Raw genomic sequence first — 16,782 nt, forward strand, 5'->3', positions numbered from 1 at the left:
GCATGGATTAATGTTTTAAACATCACTAACCGAGGGTAAGTCAGTTTAGCTAAACCGCGCTCGACAGGTTGGGGCTCATGTTCAAACAGACATGTCTGTAAATTAAATGTGCAATCGCGTCCGGTTTCAAAAGATATGACATGCAGAAAACTTCAAGAGCTGCTAATCCAATAACTAAGGATGAGGAAGCCGTAAGAACACGAATTAAATAAACCTCATCCATGCTGATAGGAGGCGCACATTGAATTAAAAAGTACATTTAAACTTATTGGTGGGATTAAGTCGGAAGCAGAAAGGCCAGATTATCCGTTCTCGAGTGTTAATCCTGTAGGCCTTCATTTGTTAATATTAAAACTGGACGCGTTTATTAATATATACTGTGGGATTCATTTCTTCCCGCGCTAATATCGTTCACCCCATTCCTCAGCTCATATAATTCTGTCACGCTCCTCCATATTAGTAGAGGCAAGAATAAGTAAATTAATAATTAGGGGGTGCTTTGCGGACAGTGACCCTGACAATTTTATTGTTTCCTTTACACCACATTACATTCGGATAGAGTTGCCTCTGCAGTCTCCCTCTGTTTTTTAATGTTCTTTTTTTAAATGGGCTTCGAAGTTGTGATTGTTTATCACTATCATTTTTAACTGTTTTTAATCATTAAAGAATAGTTTTTTTATGTATTGCTCCTTTAGACTGACAAAGGGTCATGACCAGTCATAATTATTACTCTGCAGTGAGCTTCCTTCGCTGCCCAAATATCCCCTCCAGGCAGGCAGTACTCCACCTGGGTTGCACAGGTCATGACCTCTGCACACACAAAAAGCAACCAGACCTGATCAATGCGGGCATTGCCACTCAATATCTGACCGAAAGGGTATGGGAATTAATTTCATATATCCCACCAACAATCCTTCGTTTTATCACAGGTATTGTTTAAACTCACTAAAGCCCGACTTTTTTCAATTTAAAACAACTTCCAAATGATAAGTCACTGTGTCTATAACAAATACCCTCCATTTTAACAGGTGTATAAGAAACAAAAATGTGTCAAAAAATTAGGTCGTGCCTCTCGTGCGCTACACCATAGGAGCTTGCTGGTTGGTTCTCACCAGTTGTGCCCACGTTTCTCGTCATCTGTAACTATCTTGCATGAGAAAATACGAGTGTCCAGAAAAAACTGTGAAAAAATGTGTTTTGTGTATACCACAAACACCAATCCTCCCAGTGAAGTTCAAAATTGAGATAAGCCTTAGCGCTAGTTACTAACTTTATTCACAATGCATGGGCCTATTCAAAGTAAAAACAAACTGCTTGCTTGCAGACCAATTAATGATGGGCCGACATGTTTCATTGCCTATTGAATATAGTGGCAATTTCATCAGGGCAAGAGGTCTTATTCCACTTTTCTGGAACCTTTTCTTATATGCACCGTGAATGTAAAACGATAAAAAAGAAGGTTAATTACACGGACCTCCAACCAACTAGATATCCATAATGTCTCTTTTTACAATTAGTGTGAATATTCAATATTTCAATATTTACCGGGTGGCAGCCAAGGCCCCTCGTACCAGCTATGCACCTCATCTACAGGAACTCAATTCTACCGTGAGCCCTTTCAAAGAACACACTAATGCTGTCCAAATTCTATTAAAAATAAATACATTTACCAAGCGTTAGTCTCTCTTTTCCGTAAGCGTTCTATATACACTTCATCCTGATTACATATTCATCCTGTTAATACAGGATTTCTTCGTGCCCCTCTACATATCAATAGCCGTCTAATTGCAATTTAAATCATACCGGCTGGTCTATTTAATTCAGTATAGGACCACTCTCTATTCAGCACTTTCATTCTACTGCAATCGAAATCATAGCTCATATCCTTAAGATGCGTAAAACAGAAGTTTACAGAAATGCCATATGTGGGCCTTCGCATACTCCAAACAACTTACACGTGACACGCTGAGTGTGGGGGGCGCCACCTTGGAATGGTGAATTCCAAGATGGTGCGACCTACACTGGCTCCCCATCGACAAGAGGATCAAGCTCCTCACCCACTCACACAAAGCACTCCACAACGCCGGACCAGCCTACCTTAACAGCAGACTCAGCTTCTACACCCCCACCAGCTTGCTCCGCTCTGCCAGCCTCGTCCTCGCCGCTGTCCCCCGCATCCAACTAACAACCTCCGGCGGCAGATCCTTCTCCTACCTCGCCGCCAAGACCTGGAATACCCTCCCTACCCACATACGGCAGACCCAAGACCTACTCACCTTCAGAAGACTCCTCAAGACCTGGCTCTTTGAACAGTAGCTGCACCTCCCCCCTCCCACTCCCCTCAGCGCCTTGATACCCTCACGGGTAAGTAGCACGTTCAAGTACTCTGATTGATTGTTTGAATTCATGTAATGTAAAACTGGTACCAGTTCTACCGAGAGCCACTCGTGCCCATCATTATTCTTTACAATCAGGTTTTCTAATCACTATTGCTGCAATTTATAAAAACTTTTTGAAAACAACAAGGGAACCCAAAGAAGCCGGCAAGGGACCTTGGGAGTCAATATTATTAAGGCAACAGTGGTCCCTTACAAATAATAATGCTTAATCAATAAATATAGACAAAGTCGTTGCTATATTTGAAAACGACATGCCCAGCCGGGCAGACGTCTAGGTATTTACTTTTCAGTCAATGTAAAACATGAATAACACACAATATACAAGACAGGGCACAAGCCTGTACCCAGTCAATCACACAAGAAATATCAGGACAGGGAACAATTAAAGGGAACAAACAAAAGGGCTTAGGCAAGAGCTTAACGTTCTGTAAACTTGTTAATCGCACAGTTTTGATTGCAAAACAGAACAATATTGACACCTTCACACTTTTAAAGGACAAATAAATCATTCCTTGTGTGTAAGGTGCTCATAGTTGTCGACGGCGTTTCGATCCGTTTAACACATTCTATGGATCTCATCAGGACATTTAATGTATGCCTAATAGTAAAGCAGCCTCATGCACATGCACCGACCTCAAATTCGTGTTCTTGCATGTGTTTAGGTATCTTTTGTTCAGTACTTGATATCAGCCTGTCGCACTCGAACCTTCCTCCCACAGAGTGCATGCCCACAAAATTCACGCTATGTATACACGCGTCCTTTCCAATTTGTCCTTACGGATGTCTCTTAGTATTTTCCTTCCCTTCCTCCCATTAGGCAAATGAGGCTGCTTTACTATTAGGCATACATTAAATGTCCTGATGAGATCTGTGGAATGTGTTAAACGGATCGAAACGCAGTCGACAACTATGAGCACCTTACACACATGGGATGATATATTTGTCCTTTAAAAGTGTGAAGGTGTCAATATTTTTCTGTTTTACAATCAAAACTGTGCGATTAACAAGTTTACAGAACGTTAAGCTCTTGTCTAAGCCCTTTTGTTTGTTCCCTATAATTGTTCCCTGTCCTGATATTTCTTGTGTGATTGACTGGGTACAGGCTTGTGCCCTGTCTTGTATATTGTGTGTTATTCATGTTTTACATTGACTGAATAGTAAATACCTAGACCTCTGCCCGGCTGGGCATGTCGTTTTCAAATATAGCAACAACTTAGTCTATATTTATTGATTAAGCATTATTATTTGTAAGGGACCACTGTTGCCTTAATGCAATTTATAAAAACACATTCTGGAATCCATTTCAAAGGATGGTTTCATTTACAAAGTTGCACCAGTTTATTTTACCCCTCCCCATCTATTTGCATACACGATTTTGTATCGAGTACAAATTGTTCCCCTTTTAAGGAGAAACCAGCTTAACTCGAAGGCCAAAAATAACTCCCAGTGTAGGAAGAAATTAAAAAAGAGATTTGGAAGGATAGAGAACACCATCTTAGAATCAAAAGTACAGTAATGTCACTAGCCTCAGCGCCCTGGACCAGACATTCACAAACTGACCTTATTCCACTCAATGTAGTCATTCAATCCACATTGATCTGCCTTCTCCGAAAAAATCCAACGTGCCTCCCTATTGATTAAAGTTCTCTCGATATTGTTTAAGTCACCTAACACCTTTTCTAGCACAACCCTCTTCAATGTTCTAGACTCGTGGTTCATGTCTTTAAACTGTTGCACTAGTCTAGGGGTAAGTTTGTCTGCGCGGATTGTACTGAGGTGCTCCTGAATCAGAATATTTATTTTTCTTGAAGGGAGCCCTATATAGTGAAACCCACAAAAGCACGTCAAACGGTAGATCACATTCACTGTATTACAGTTGCGGAATTTTGTCAGAAACCAGGTTTTGCCATTCATCAACCGAATACTGGTTGTTTTCTCAGTAAGATAACACATTGAACATGACCCACATCGGTAATGTCCAGGTGGAATCGATGACTCTTTAAGATACGGTCTGGGACGGGTATGTACCAATTTATCCTTTTGATTGCATGGCCGTCTGAACGCAAATCTGGGTTGTGGCATCTTGAAATCTGCTGTTGACAATAATGACCAGTGTTTGCGTATCGCCTGTCGGATTTTCTTTGCTAGGGGATCAAACATCATCACAACCGGCAGGCAATCACTATTTTCTAGAAGAGTACTCTGCGGAGTGTTTGAAGCTCTTTTCCTCACATAGTTCATGGTCTTCCTTGGGTACCTCCTTTGCACCAATTTCTTACATAGCACTTCTGACTGCTGTATATAGGCATTTGTAGAGGACCAATTTCTGCGATAACGCAGGAAATGACCTACGGGTAAATTATCCCGTAGCGCCCTGGGGTGAAATCATTGATAGTGCAGTAGAGAATTCTTGTCATACCCTCTCGGATAGATATTGAGAGGCAGTACCCGCATTGATCATGTCTGGTTGCTTTTTGTGTATGAATTGAGTGTCGTGAGACCTGATCAATTATTTTCCCTCTGTAGCTCCTTATTGTGAGAGACATGAGCGGTTTAAACTGTATTTACTTGGGCCTGTGCACTTTGTTTTTTGGCCAGCAGGGGGAGTAACGTTTAATTCAAACCGTATTGTTAGATTTCAAGTTAGTGAAGCCTTTACCTGCAGAAGTCTAAAATGTGGATTGAGCCTGTCTGTCTCCTAGGAGATTCTGAACAGGAGAAGCAGCTTCCAACTCCCTGGCCAGCAAACCTTGTCTGAGGCCGCTGGGACCTTTATATGGTCTGCTAGTGGTTGGCACATGTGTACACTGATTGGTGGTTGTATCTGGTGTTTCTATTGGGTTAGGGTTAATGTCCTCATTGGTTGGGTATTAGAGTTTTATTATTGGTTTCTGGGTCTGTGATTCAATCATTGTAGGGTTGGGACTAGGGCTAGGGTTAGGATTACTATTGGAAGTAGGGACTAGGGCTTCCTATGTTATTGTTGTTGGGAGTAGGGTGGGACTAAGGCTAGAGTTTGACCTTTAATTGGAAGTAGCTATTTAGGGCTTCTGGTGTGATTGGTTGTTGGACTAGTTGTGGGACTAAGAGTAGGGTTAGGCTTTCTATTGGAAGTAGGGACTAGGGCTACCTGTACCATCATTGGCTACTTGGGTTGGGACTACTGGCAGGGCTAAGGCCTTTATTGGACGTAGAGATCAGGGTTTTTTAACTGATTGGGTGCTTGGACTAGGGCTAAGATTGGCTGTAAGGTCCTGGTCTCCTATTGGTTCTAGATTTTAGGGCTGGTGTTGTGATTGGATAATGTTAGGGCTAGGGTTCCCATTGGTTGAAAGGGTCACCTGATAACTAGGGCTATAAAAGGCCAGGCTTAGGGCGTCTCAGCCCGGGCGTCGAGGACAAGGGCAGAGAGGACAAGGGCAGTTTCCTGTTTGAGCCTGTTAAGGGCAGAGAGGACAAGGGCAGTTTCCTGTTTGAACCTGTTCGAGACTGGTCAGGACTAGGGTAAGAAATGCTGCCCTTTTTCTCATTTAGCAATACCCAGCCCACACCATCCACATCCACAAATAGAGCAATACACTCGCACCAAATGTACACCACGCACAACACTATGTACAGATTAATGTACCAGCATGCACCACCAACCCAACCAAACCACATCTACACACCCTACTATCCCAACTACCACACATATCCACCATCACCCACAAACACACAACTCTATCCTATATCACTAACCAATGCACTCATCACTTACACAACGCCAATCAACACCATACATAACTAACTACATCCCATTCAGACACTCTCCCTGCTATATTTACACCTAACAGACCACCTTTTATCTCCTACTCTACCCCTCCTTGCATCATCTGACACCTCTTTTACTATACCGATCCCCTAAAACAAACCTTTCTAAACACTTTCCTCTGAGTCCTCCCCTCAAACTCCTTTTTTAATCATCCAAAAGCCTCCTCCTATTGCTAAGACCTAAAAAAAAAATCTTTCACTCTTTTATCCCTCCACTATCCTTTTCAATCGAAATTAAACAGACTAACATGTTCACTACTCAAATTCCATAATAAACTATACTAATATACTACGAAATAACTGAATAACATATCCACTACTCAAATTACTTCATATTTTTTACTATACTAATTTTCAACAGTAATCCTTTTTAGGTTCTGGAATGGCTTGCTACTTGCCAGAAAAGCGCTTCAACACCCATCAGGGGTAACAAGTGCTATATGAATGCAAATCTTTCTTCCCCTTTTATCCCTCCGCTATCCTTCTCACTCCAAGTAACAGACTAATATCCACCACTGAAATTACCTCATATTTCACCATATTAATTCACCACTAATCCTCTATAGGCTTCCTGAATAGCGTGCGTCAACAAGCGATAAATACCTTTGTCCTCCTCTATCCTTTTGCTATCATTCCAAATCCAAATAACTGACTAACCTATCCACCACTTAAAATGTACTTGCATGTTTCACTATACTGATTCAACACTAATCCTCTATGGGTCCCGGAGTAGCGTGCTACCTGCCGAAAAAGCGCTTTGATGCCTCGTCAGGGGTAGTAAGCGCTATATAAATGCAAATACAATAAGGCAGAAGTTCCCAAATTGTGTGCCGCGGCGCCCCTGTGCGCCGCAAAAACTAGCCAGGGGCGCCACGGTCACAGTAGCTGAGCAGAGCACATTATGAAGTGCAGGCCCGAGTGCACTGTCTGGCACCCACTTGCTGGCACTTAGTGACACACTTGCACGCAGGGAGCATTAAAGCAGGCAGCTTTCATATGTGTTCTGCGTCAGCAACTTTCCCTTTCGCCACAAGAGCCAGCCTGTCTGTTCGTGCGTTGTCCTGCAGAAGAGCCAGTCTCTTAGCCATCGGTGCATATTAGGGCTATGGGTGCTTTCCGGATACTAACATGCACTGATCAACTGGTAACCACCAGAGAACTCTGGATTGATTTTAAAAATCCGAAGCAGAAATTTACAGACGGCTACAGGATGCAGGTAGCATGTCATTTTGTGAAAAAAATGCGTATGCTCAGCTTTACAAAAGAGAGAATGGCGTCCGTGCTGTACCAGGTGGCCTCACAGCGTCCGCAGAACCTGCTCTTGCTTTCTCTTTTAATCCAGAGGAGGTAATCAAAACTTTTCACCCCGAAAAGTACAGGAAATGTACTCCACTAGATCTAGACAAGGGAGATGTTTATCAAACAGGCAGGGTGCTGCCAAGCTGGAACTGGGGGGGGGGGGGGGGGTGTCTGTCTGTCTGTCTGTCTGTCTGTCTGTCTGTCTGTCTGTCTGTCTGTCTGTCTCTCCGTCACAATTGGAGGCTGCTTTAGAGCGCACCTGATCCTATTACATGCCTTTCGATACTTTTCATCTTGTAGCTGCAAAAACTGCAGGTAGCCATTGCAATGTTGTTTTGGCCAGTATTTCATTCCCAGCATTGTTTCGGTTATTTGTTGTTAATTTGCAGTTCCTAAAAGCAAGTGCTAATAGCAGTGTATGTACCGATGCAGAAACACTTCGCCATTGTTTGATATCTTACTCTGGTAATAGTAAGGTTGTAGTCCAAGGGCATTCACTAACAAAGTTTAAAAAGAAAGTATAAAGCAAGCATGAACTGGTAGCAGTTATGAGCAGAAAAGTGAGAACCTGGAAACAGTGCAAAGCAGCTGGCCTTCCTACAGAGTATTTACAAAATATAAAGTGGATTGGGATGAACTATGGAGCAATGAATTAGGGTGGGGTGAACGCAGGGAGGAAGAGAAGAAAGCCATGCCCCCTTGTGGGATGCTAAACGGCAATTGAATAAAATGTCTCGTCAGCGGTGGAAGGTTGCAAATTATCCAATAAAAAGGATGGTAAAGAAGGAAGGCACTAGTAGTCTGACAAATAGAAGAACGGGGAAGAAAATCACCAAATGAGTGCCATTGGTATGAGACTAAATGTGAAGATGCGAACTTACAGTTCAGCGAGTACGGAAACGCTATATAGTAGTGCTTATTGAGGAACTGTAAGAGGGAGAGAGTTGATGTGAGGGGGTATAAAAATGGACAAATAAGGCACAGGAAGACTATGGAAAGTGGAGTGTGTGTGGCAGTGGTTTCCAAACTGTGTCCCTGGCTGGTTTAGGCTACATCTGTCCAGGCTGAGCGCTCACAAACAGCAAACTGATGCAGCCACGCATGGCCAGAGAGCGCAGAAATATTGTGAAAAGCGATAGTAGACATATCCTTGCAATGCACTCACTATTCTCCAAACATTCATCCCAGTTATTTTGAGGGATTAAAAAAAATGCAAGTTCTACAGATACCACCACGCTTACACCCCCGGCCAAAAGTAAGTAATGTAATGGGGAGCTGCCCCCAACAGTCAGTAGGTAAAGGGAGCCCTGGGTCTAAAAAGTTTGGGAACCACTGCAATAAGGGAACGTGTTGACAAGTCATTCCACCCACGCCCCAGATACATTCTTTAAGAATAACAAGTTGTAATATTCTAAAGCCACCGGTAGATGGCAGAAGAGTTAACAGCATCTGAAGTATATATATATATAACACGATGCTCATACCGATAGTCACAGGTAAGCAATGTTTTGTTTACTGTATGGCAGCGAGATTCTGCGGACTACTGCAGCTGTTGTTTTACCTTTCTGAGTAATCAGACCAGACTAATTGTTTTTCTCTTTTATACCAAATCCATCACTTTTTATTATCCTAAAATATGCAGCTGCTATCTCTATCATATTGTTTTTTTATTTGGTTACATGAAATGTTAAAAATCGACGCAGATGAGTTGTGTGCCATGATTTTATCGTCCGTTGTGCTCAATAAACTGGCATTCTGATGAGCTCTTTATGTACTGGCCCGGTCTGTCGTTCCATTGTTGGGTGCGCCTGCAGTTCCTGGAAGTGTGTGGTCCACATGGGTTCATGGACAGACTGTTCCATCAGTTTGACCCTCAGTAGCAAGGGAGGGATGAAAGTGTCAATGTGGTCTGCTCAGCTTTATTCATGGGCCTGGATGGTGGGAAGTGAAGTGTGGTCCACATGGATTCATGGACCGTATATTCATCAGCGTGACCTTCAGTAGCAAGGGAAGGATGAAAGTGTCAGTGTGGTCTGCTCCGCTTTATTCATGGGCCTGGATGGTGGGAAGTGAAGTGTGGTCCACATGGGTCCATGGACAGAATGTTCATCAGTTTGACACTTTCATCCTTCCCTTGCTACTGAAGGTCAAACTGATGAACATTCTGTCCATGGACCCATGTGAACCACACTTCACTTCCCACCATCCAGGCCCATGAATAAAGCGAAGGAGGCCACACTGACGCTTTCATCCTTCCCTTGCTACTGAAGGTCAATGTGGTCTCCTCAGCTTTATTCATGGACCTGGATGGTGGGAAGTGAAGTGTGGTCCACATGGGTTCATGGACAGAATGTTAATCAGTTTGACCCTCAGTAGCAAGGGAGGGATGAAAGTGTCAATGTGGTCTCCTCAGCTTTATGGTGGGAAGTGAAGTGTGGTTGAGGTGCCTGGTTCATGCCTGACTCAGGCGACCATGCCCGCTGGGTAGTGCCAGGTCAGCATGAAGAGCAGACCAGCCTGCAGGGGGAGCCTTCTGCCCCAGACCCTGCGGGTGAAGAGGATGGGCTGGCTGCAGCCTGTGCTAACGGGGCAGGACTTGGGCTGTGACGGATATCTGCCTGACTTTGCCACATTGCCACCAGCCGTTTCTGGGCACCAACCTTTCAGGAATGCCCCATTAGACCGGTTATCCTTTCTCCTTACCCTCAGACAGAACACTCTCTCACTGTATCTTTTTCTGGCTACTCTTCCTTCCTCCTAACCTCTGACTGGCACACTCCTTCATTAGTCTTCTCTCACTCTTTACTGCCTGTGCCAACCTCTCTCTCTCTTCACTGCCGGTACCATCTTCTATCTACCTGACTAGAAGCAGTCTCATCTTCGCCGCTCAGCTTTCTACTTTTGCCCCTCTGCTTCTTCTAATTCCGGCCTACCATCTCTTTTCCCTCTCTAAATGGCTTGTCACCTCTTCTTTCTTCCTGTCACTCCGAGTCTCCTTTCCCCTCCGTCTCCTCTTGCTGGTCTCTGTCAGTTTTCTCCCTTCTGTCCTGTCTTTCCTCCTCCGCCTCCTCTCCACATTTGCCCTCACTCTATATTTTTTTGTTTGTTTATGGTTTCCTTCTGTCCTCTTCTTCTCTCTTCTTTCCTTTTCTGCCTCCTCCCTGGACCTTTGCTTCCTCTCTTTTCCCTTTCCCTGCTGCCCTCTTTCCCCTATGTCTTCTTTCCTCCTCTCATCTCTTTACCTTTTTTTTCTCTTTACACTGTTTATCCTGTCCCTCTCTCTTTTGTTCCTCTTTCTCTTCTTTCTTCCCCTGTCTCCTCTCATCACTTCCTTTCCTCTCTAACCGGTCTATTTTTTCCCTCCGACCTCTTTCCCTGTTCATCTTGTCTCCTGTATCTTCGCTTTTCACCTTTGGTTCCTCTTTACCCTGTTTATTCTTTATCTTTCTCTGTCCTCTTCCCCTCTCTCTTCTTTCCTTCCGGTCTCCTCTCCTTTCTTCGCATTTGCCTCTTCTCTTTACCTTGTTTATTCCGTCCCTCTGTCCTCTTCCTCTCTTTTTTTCATCCTCTGCCGCCCCTGTCTACCTTGGTTTCCTCTTAACCGTGTTTTTTTTCTCTCCCTTTCTCTGTCCTCATTCCTCCTCTGTCTCCTCTCTTCACCTGTTTCCTCTCTATCCTATTGTTTGCCTCTGACCTCTTTCCCTGTTCTTTTAGTCTCCTCCGTCTCCTCTCTTCACCTTTTTTCCTCTCTACCCTGTTTATCCTTTCTCGTCCTCTGTCCTCTTCCCCTTTCTGTTCTTTCCTCCGGTTTCCTCTCCTCTCATTTGTTCTCTTTACCCTGTTTATTCATTCCCTCTGTCCACGTTCTCGTCTGTCTTCACTCCTCCTATGTCATCTCTCTTCACCTTTGCCTCCTCTCTTTAACCTGTTCATTTTTTCCTCTTGCTCTTGCCTCCTCTATCTCCTTACTTCACCTTCATTTCCTCTCCCCTGTTTATTCCCCCGTCCTCTTCCCCTTTCTCTTCTCTTCTCCTCTCTCCACCCTTGTTTCCTCTCACCCGTGCTCCTCTCTTTAACCTGTTTAATCTATCCCTTCCTCTGTTCTCTCCCCCTCTTCTCTCCTCTGTCCCCTCTCTTCACCTTTGTTTTTTTTACCTTGTTTGTGTTCCTTTCCTCTGTTCACTTTATTATTATTATTATTATTATTATTATTGCATTTCTTGAGCGCTCAGCTACCCGTAGGTTTCCCGGCGCTATGGGTGTGAAGCAATATTAAAGATAAGAAGGGAAGGAAATCAGCAAACTTACATATTAAAAAGCCAGGTTTTGATTCCCTTACGGAAGGTAAGAAGGCACATTTCGGAACGCAGAGGGGGGGTAGAGAGTTCCAAAGAGAGGGCGCCAGCAGAGCAAAAGAGCGACCACCCATTTTTGCTCTCTTAATGCGTGGGATCCTGAGCTTATTCTGGGTGGAGGACCTAAGTGTACGAGGTGGAAGATATTGCTGCACCAAAACAGATAGATAGGGAGGGGCTTTTCCTGTCAGAATTTTATGCATAAAACATAAAGCCTTGAACTTAACCCTGCTCTCAATCCGTAGCCAATGTAGGTTACGCAGGTGGGAAGAGGTTGAGGCTCTGGCGGGTAGATTGCAAATCAGGCGGACCGCCATATTTTGTACTACCTGGTACTTCTTAGTGACCTCCTTACAGGCACCTAGAAGTAAGATGTTGCCGTAGTCCAGGCGTGAGATGACAAGAGCCTGGACTATAGTTTTCAAGGTGTCAGCCGGCAGCATCCATGAGATTTTCCTAAGCCACCTGATGATGGTAGTACAGGTGGCAGAGACTTTCACGACATGCTGCCTGAAAGACAGTTGATTGTCCAGGAGGACCCCGAGGTTACGGGCAGACGAGGTTGGAATGGGAGGAGGGCCCATCTCCGGTGGCCAATGATGTGGGCCCCAGAGCGAGGTGTCGGAGCCAAACAGGAGCAGTTCTGTTTTCTCCCCGTTTAGTTTTAATTTATGCTTCAACATCCATGCCGCAATCTGCTTTAGTCCAGTTTGAAGAGAAAGGGAGATGTTTGTTGGTGGAGAGAGAGTAGATGACTTGAGTGTCATCAGCGTAGGAGTAAATAGAGAGACCTGCCTGTTCCGCCAAAAAAGCAAGGGGTCTCACATATAAATTGAAAAAGAGAGGACTAAGAATAGATCCCTGCGGGACACCGTGCTTAGAGGGAAAGATAGAAGAGATGGAAGTAGAGGAAAAGACTTGAAACGTGCGATTAGATAAAAAGTTAGAGATCCAGGCCAGGGCAGCACCATCGACACCCACCTCTCTCAGGGTGGACAACAGGATGGAATGGGAGACGGTGTCGAATGCGGCACTCAAGTCAAGCAAAATGAGTGCCACTGTCTCCCCGTTGTCCACTTTCTGCCTGATGGATTCCGACACACCAAGGAGAGTGGTTTCAGTCGAGAAGCCAGCCCTGAACCCGGATTGTGAGCCATGAAGAAAGTTAGAGGACTCCACGTGAAGATTAAGCAAAGAGTTGACATGTTTCTCCAAAATTTTAGAGAAACATGAAAGCAACGAAATGGGGCGGAAGTTAGAGGGGTTGTTGGGGTCTAAGTTGGTCTTTTTTAATAATGGGACCACCATAGCGTGCTTCCATTCGTCGTTTCCCTTTTCATACCTCCTCTGTGTTGTCCCTTCGTCTTTGCCTCTCTAACCTCTTTATCATTTCCATCCCTCGTCCTCTTCCCCGCTCTTTTTTCCTCCTCTGCCTCCTCTCTTCACCTTTGTTTCCTTTCTTTACCCTGTTCGCTCGTTCTCTCCCTCTGCCCTCTCTTCTTTTCTCCTCTCGTCACCTGTTTCCTTTCTTTACTCTGGTTCCCTTTTCGCTCCCTCTCTCCTCTTTTCTCCTCTGTCTCTTCTCTTTACCTTTGTTTCCCCACGTTACCATGTTTATTTTTCCATCCCTCTGTCTTCTTTCCCCGCTCTTCTTTCCTCCTCGGTCTCCTCTCTTCGTCTCATCCCTCTAACCTGTTTTCTCATTCTCTCTGTTCTTTCCCCTATGTCTCTTCTCTGTCTGCTTTCTTCCTTCCTCTGTTTCCTACCTCTTTATTGTATCTTGCTCCTCTCCCTTTCTTTGTCTCTTGTTCTCTCTGACCTGCCTCGTCTTTGCTCTCCGCAGACGTTCGCGAGGTGTACATCAGTCGTGTGAATGTCTGGTGCGGAACTGTGGGGTCTAAGGAGTTCATCGAAGAGGGGTCCGACCTGGAGCTCCGCTGCCGAGCAGAAACCGACTCCCCCCGAGAGGCCATCTACGAATGGAGCCGGAAGGTGAGTGTGAGCCGAGACTGGCATCCGAAGGTGGCCCCTGGGCCAGTGAGCAGTGCACCGCGGCTGGTGAATGCTGTGCCTTGCGAGCAGTGAGTAGGCCTGGCCAGAAGTGGGACTTTGTCAGTCGGCACCACCTATGATGGACAAGTGGGACTTTGAGGTTAAGACCCCAGTAGATTTCTACGACTGGTCCATGTGGCTTTGAACATCTGTCTCTTTGACAGAGGAATGTCTCTCTCTCTCTCTCTCTCTCTCTCTCTCTCTCTCTCTCCAAAGGTGTGCGTTGGACAGCCATAGCAGGTGAGTTCACCTTTAACAGGTTATTGCAGCGTCATCAGATTGGCCAGCTTGGCCTGAATGGTCCCTCGAGTGCACTGCCCCTGATTTGCACCACGTGGTACAAAAGGAAGTGGTGATGGACGGATCATCTGAACCAATCAAACACTCACACCCAGTCAACAGATCTGGGTTTAATCCATCACCGTTCTTTAGCCCACTCTGCCACCCCAGTACAGACATGGCCATATGCAAATCAGTCTGACCCTGTGCCTCATGCGAACAGTCCAGCCCGAACTGCCAAGCCATACCTTCCCTGGACCGGAAACAAGCTTCCGAGGACCGGTTTCTGGCATTTCAGCCGTCTTTAGCCCGGCTTGCTTGAATCCAGTGGCAAAGTGAGCAAGGGACTCACATCTGAAAATACCCTGCCAACTTATGGCGGACAAAGTGGTGCAAACCACGGCGCGCCCTAGCTGAGAAATGTGCGCTGTCCTCCGTGTACGTGAAAACTCTAATAATGTCTGCCCTGAGGAGGGCGCAGGGCTTTAAGTGGAATGAAAAAACTGGAGGGTCTCTCAAAGGGGTGTGGTTAGTGTAATTAAGGGCGTGGCTTAAAACAATTAAGCTAAAAATCTGTGCTTAGCATAGTGTGCCGCCCGACTTGTACTTTTCTGTTTCTGTCATTGCATCCAGATATGATACAACAAGTAACATCATACCTACAACAAGTCAGGACTATTGGCTTTGTCAAGGGCTGATAGTTGCATAAGATAAATAAGCAGCAACTATGGCTTGTATATAATATTGTAAAAGCTTCCACTTAAAGCCCTGGTGACACCACGACAATGTTGCTGCTCCTGAGTTTCAAAAAGAGAAGGGAAATCCAGAGAGAAAATGACTCTCTTTAAAGGATGTAATCACAATACAGGAAAAGTCTCCACCCAAATTCAGTCAATAGGTGCTAATGAGGTCGCCAAGCATTAAATCTCCCTCCCAGCAAGAGATAATCAACCAAATAAATTAGAAAATATATATGAATTCATTTGGATCAACATTTATTTGAAAAAACAATTAGTTAGTGTTCATACATATATAAAAAGTAACAAAATGACAAAAAGAAAAAGATACACATCCCCACAAATCAATCATTCAAACATTCAACACAACATGTTCTCCTACAACACTCCTACACTCAATCTCATTCGTTCTGATCCTAAGGGATCCAATCATTCCAGCAAAAGTTAAAAATATTCTGAAAATGGAAAATGACTCTCTCTATAAAGGATGTCCTTTCCCCTACAACTCTCACCTGACATAACTTCATGCCGTAACTTCTCCACTAGTGAGAAGTGATCAGTGCGTGCAACGCACATCCATGTGCCTGCTGTCACTGCAGGACCACCTGTGCCAGGGCACAACACCGAGTCCGATAGAGACCCGTTCCGAGTCCCCCTTTAAAAAACTGCGGTGCTCAGCACCGGTGACCCAACCCGGAGCAGCAAATCAGTGCAAATATATATGTTAGCATGCTTAATAACCGCATCTTCTGAATTCATTGAGCGCAAAAATAATCCTGGAATAAATCCCCATAATAAGTACTTTTTCTGTCTTTCCAATCCGATTAGAATACTATTTGACATGAACAACGACCCTAAAAAGTATGTGGAAAAACAATTAAAGTGCAGATATAAAGTGCAAAGTGTTGATTAAAAATATGTAATCTCATGCTCATAGGTAGACTGAGCCCAGTCATACCGGTCCAACATATCAAAACTATTGTAAACTCACAATTGTCCTGAGTCGATAATAATCATTGCTGATCCAAAAATAAATATAAAATACTACATCTTAACAAATAAAATATGTGTATAAATAGAGGTATTTGCTTGTACTCGAGACTAGCACACATCCAAAACCTGTCTTCAGACCCTGCACCTGATGGTGCTTCCCACTGGTGCAGCTATTTACCAGCCCACTGATGCTGATAGAGATCGCAGGTCACCCGACCAATATTTTCAACAACTTCGGTCTCGGGCCCATATACTTTACCAGCAATTGTGAATCCCTTTTCCTACTATTTTCTAGTGTACCCGACTTACCATCCACAGATACGGGCACCTATGACCACGATGGGTCAGGGAGCTAGCTGTAAAAAGAAAGGCAGGAAGAATACAAACCCAACGTTTAAACCTTTACTTTCATGAAATGACCACGGACAACTGGGAAGTTTTAAAAGTTTATCTTAGATTTCAGATTCTGCAATCATACAGTTTATAGCAATAAGGCAATCTATAATCAGAATAACGAAGAGCACATATCCATATAGGAAGAGTATACAGGCAACCATTTAACCTTATAATGAGGGAAATTCAGAGATAACGGAAATGAAATTCAAGGGAGTGTACTAAATGCTAGGAATTATTATGCACGTATTAGGATTTTAGCATTGGGACATACTGCGAGGGTAAGACACTAGGGAAACCTATACATCTATTGAAGGGGTAGAAAAGTGCAACACGCTATAATTCTAAATTACTTTAGTCAGTTTTATGAGAGAAATTAGGTACCATAACAGTAAATTGCAAACTGCAATGCAGAAAATGATTTCCAAAAGGTAGGGTAACATAGGAACATGCTATGAAATTAAA

At 44.2% G+C, this 16,782-nt stretch overlaps 1 protein-coding gene across 3 annotated transcripts in view; it reads left to right on the top strand.

The window, feature by feature from the left end:
• The window catches only part of LOC144770818 (uncharacterized), a 220,203-nt gene that overhangs the window by 112,668 nt on the left and 90,753 nt on the right, over nt 1-16,782 (top strand). For all 3 annotated transcript variants that reach the window (XM_078655586.1, XM_078655587.1, XM_078655588.1), the window contains exon 4: nt 13,707-13,855. In XM_078655586.1, the coding sequence (XP_078511712.1) occupies nt 13,707-13,855 (149 nt within the window). The remainder of the gene's footprint in view (nt 1-13,706; nt 13,856-16,782) is intronic.

The sequence above is a fragment of the Lissotriton helveticus genome, chromosome 7 (assembly GCF_964261635.1).
Source record: "Lissotriton helveticus chromosome 7, aLisHel1.1, whole genome shotgun sequence".
Lineage (NCBI taxonomy): Eukaryota > Metazoa > Chordata > Amphibia > Caudata > Salamandridae > Lissotriton > Lissotriton helveticus.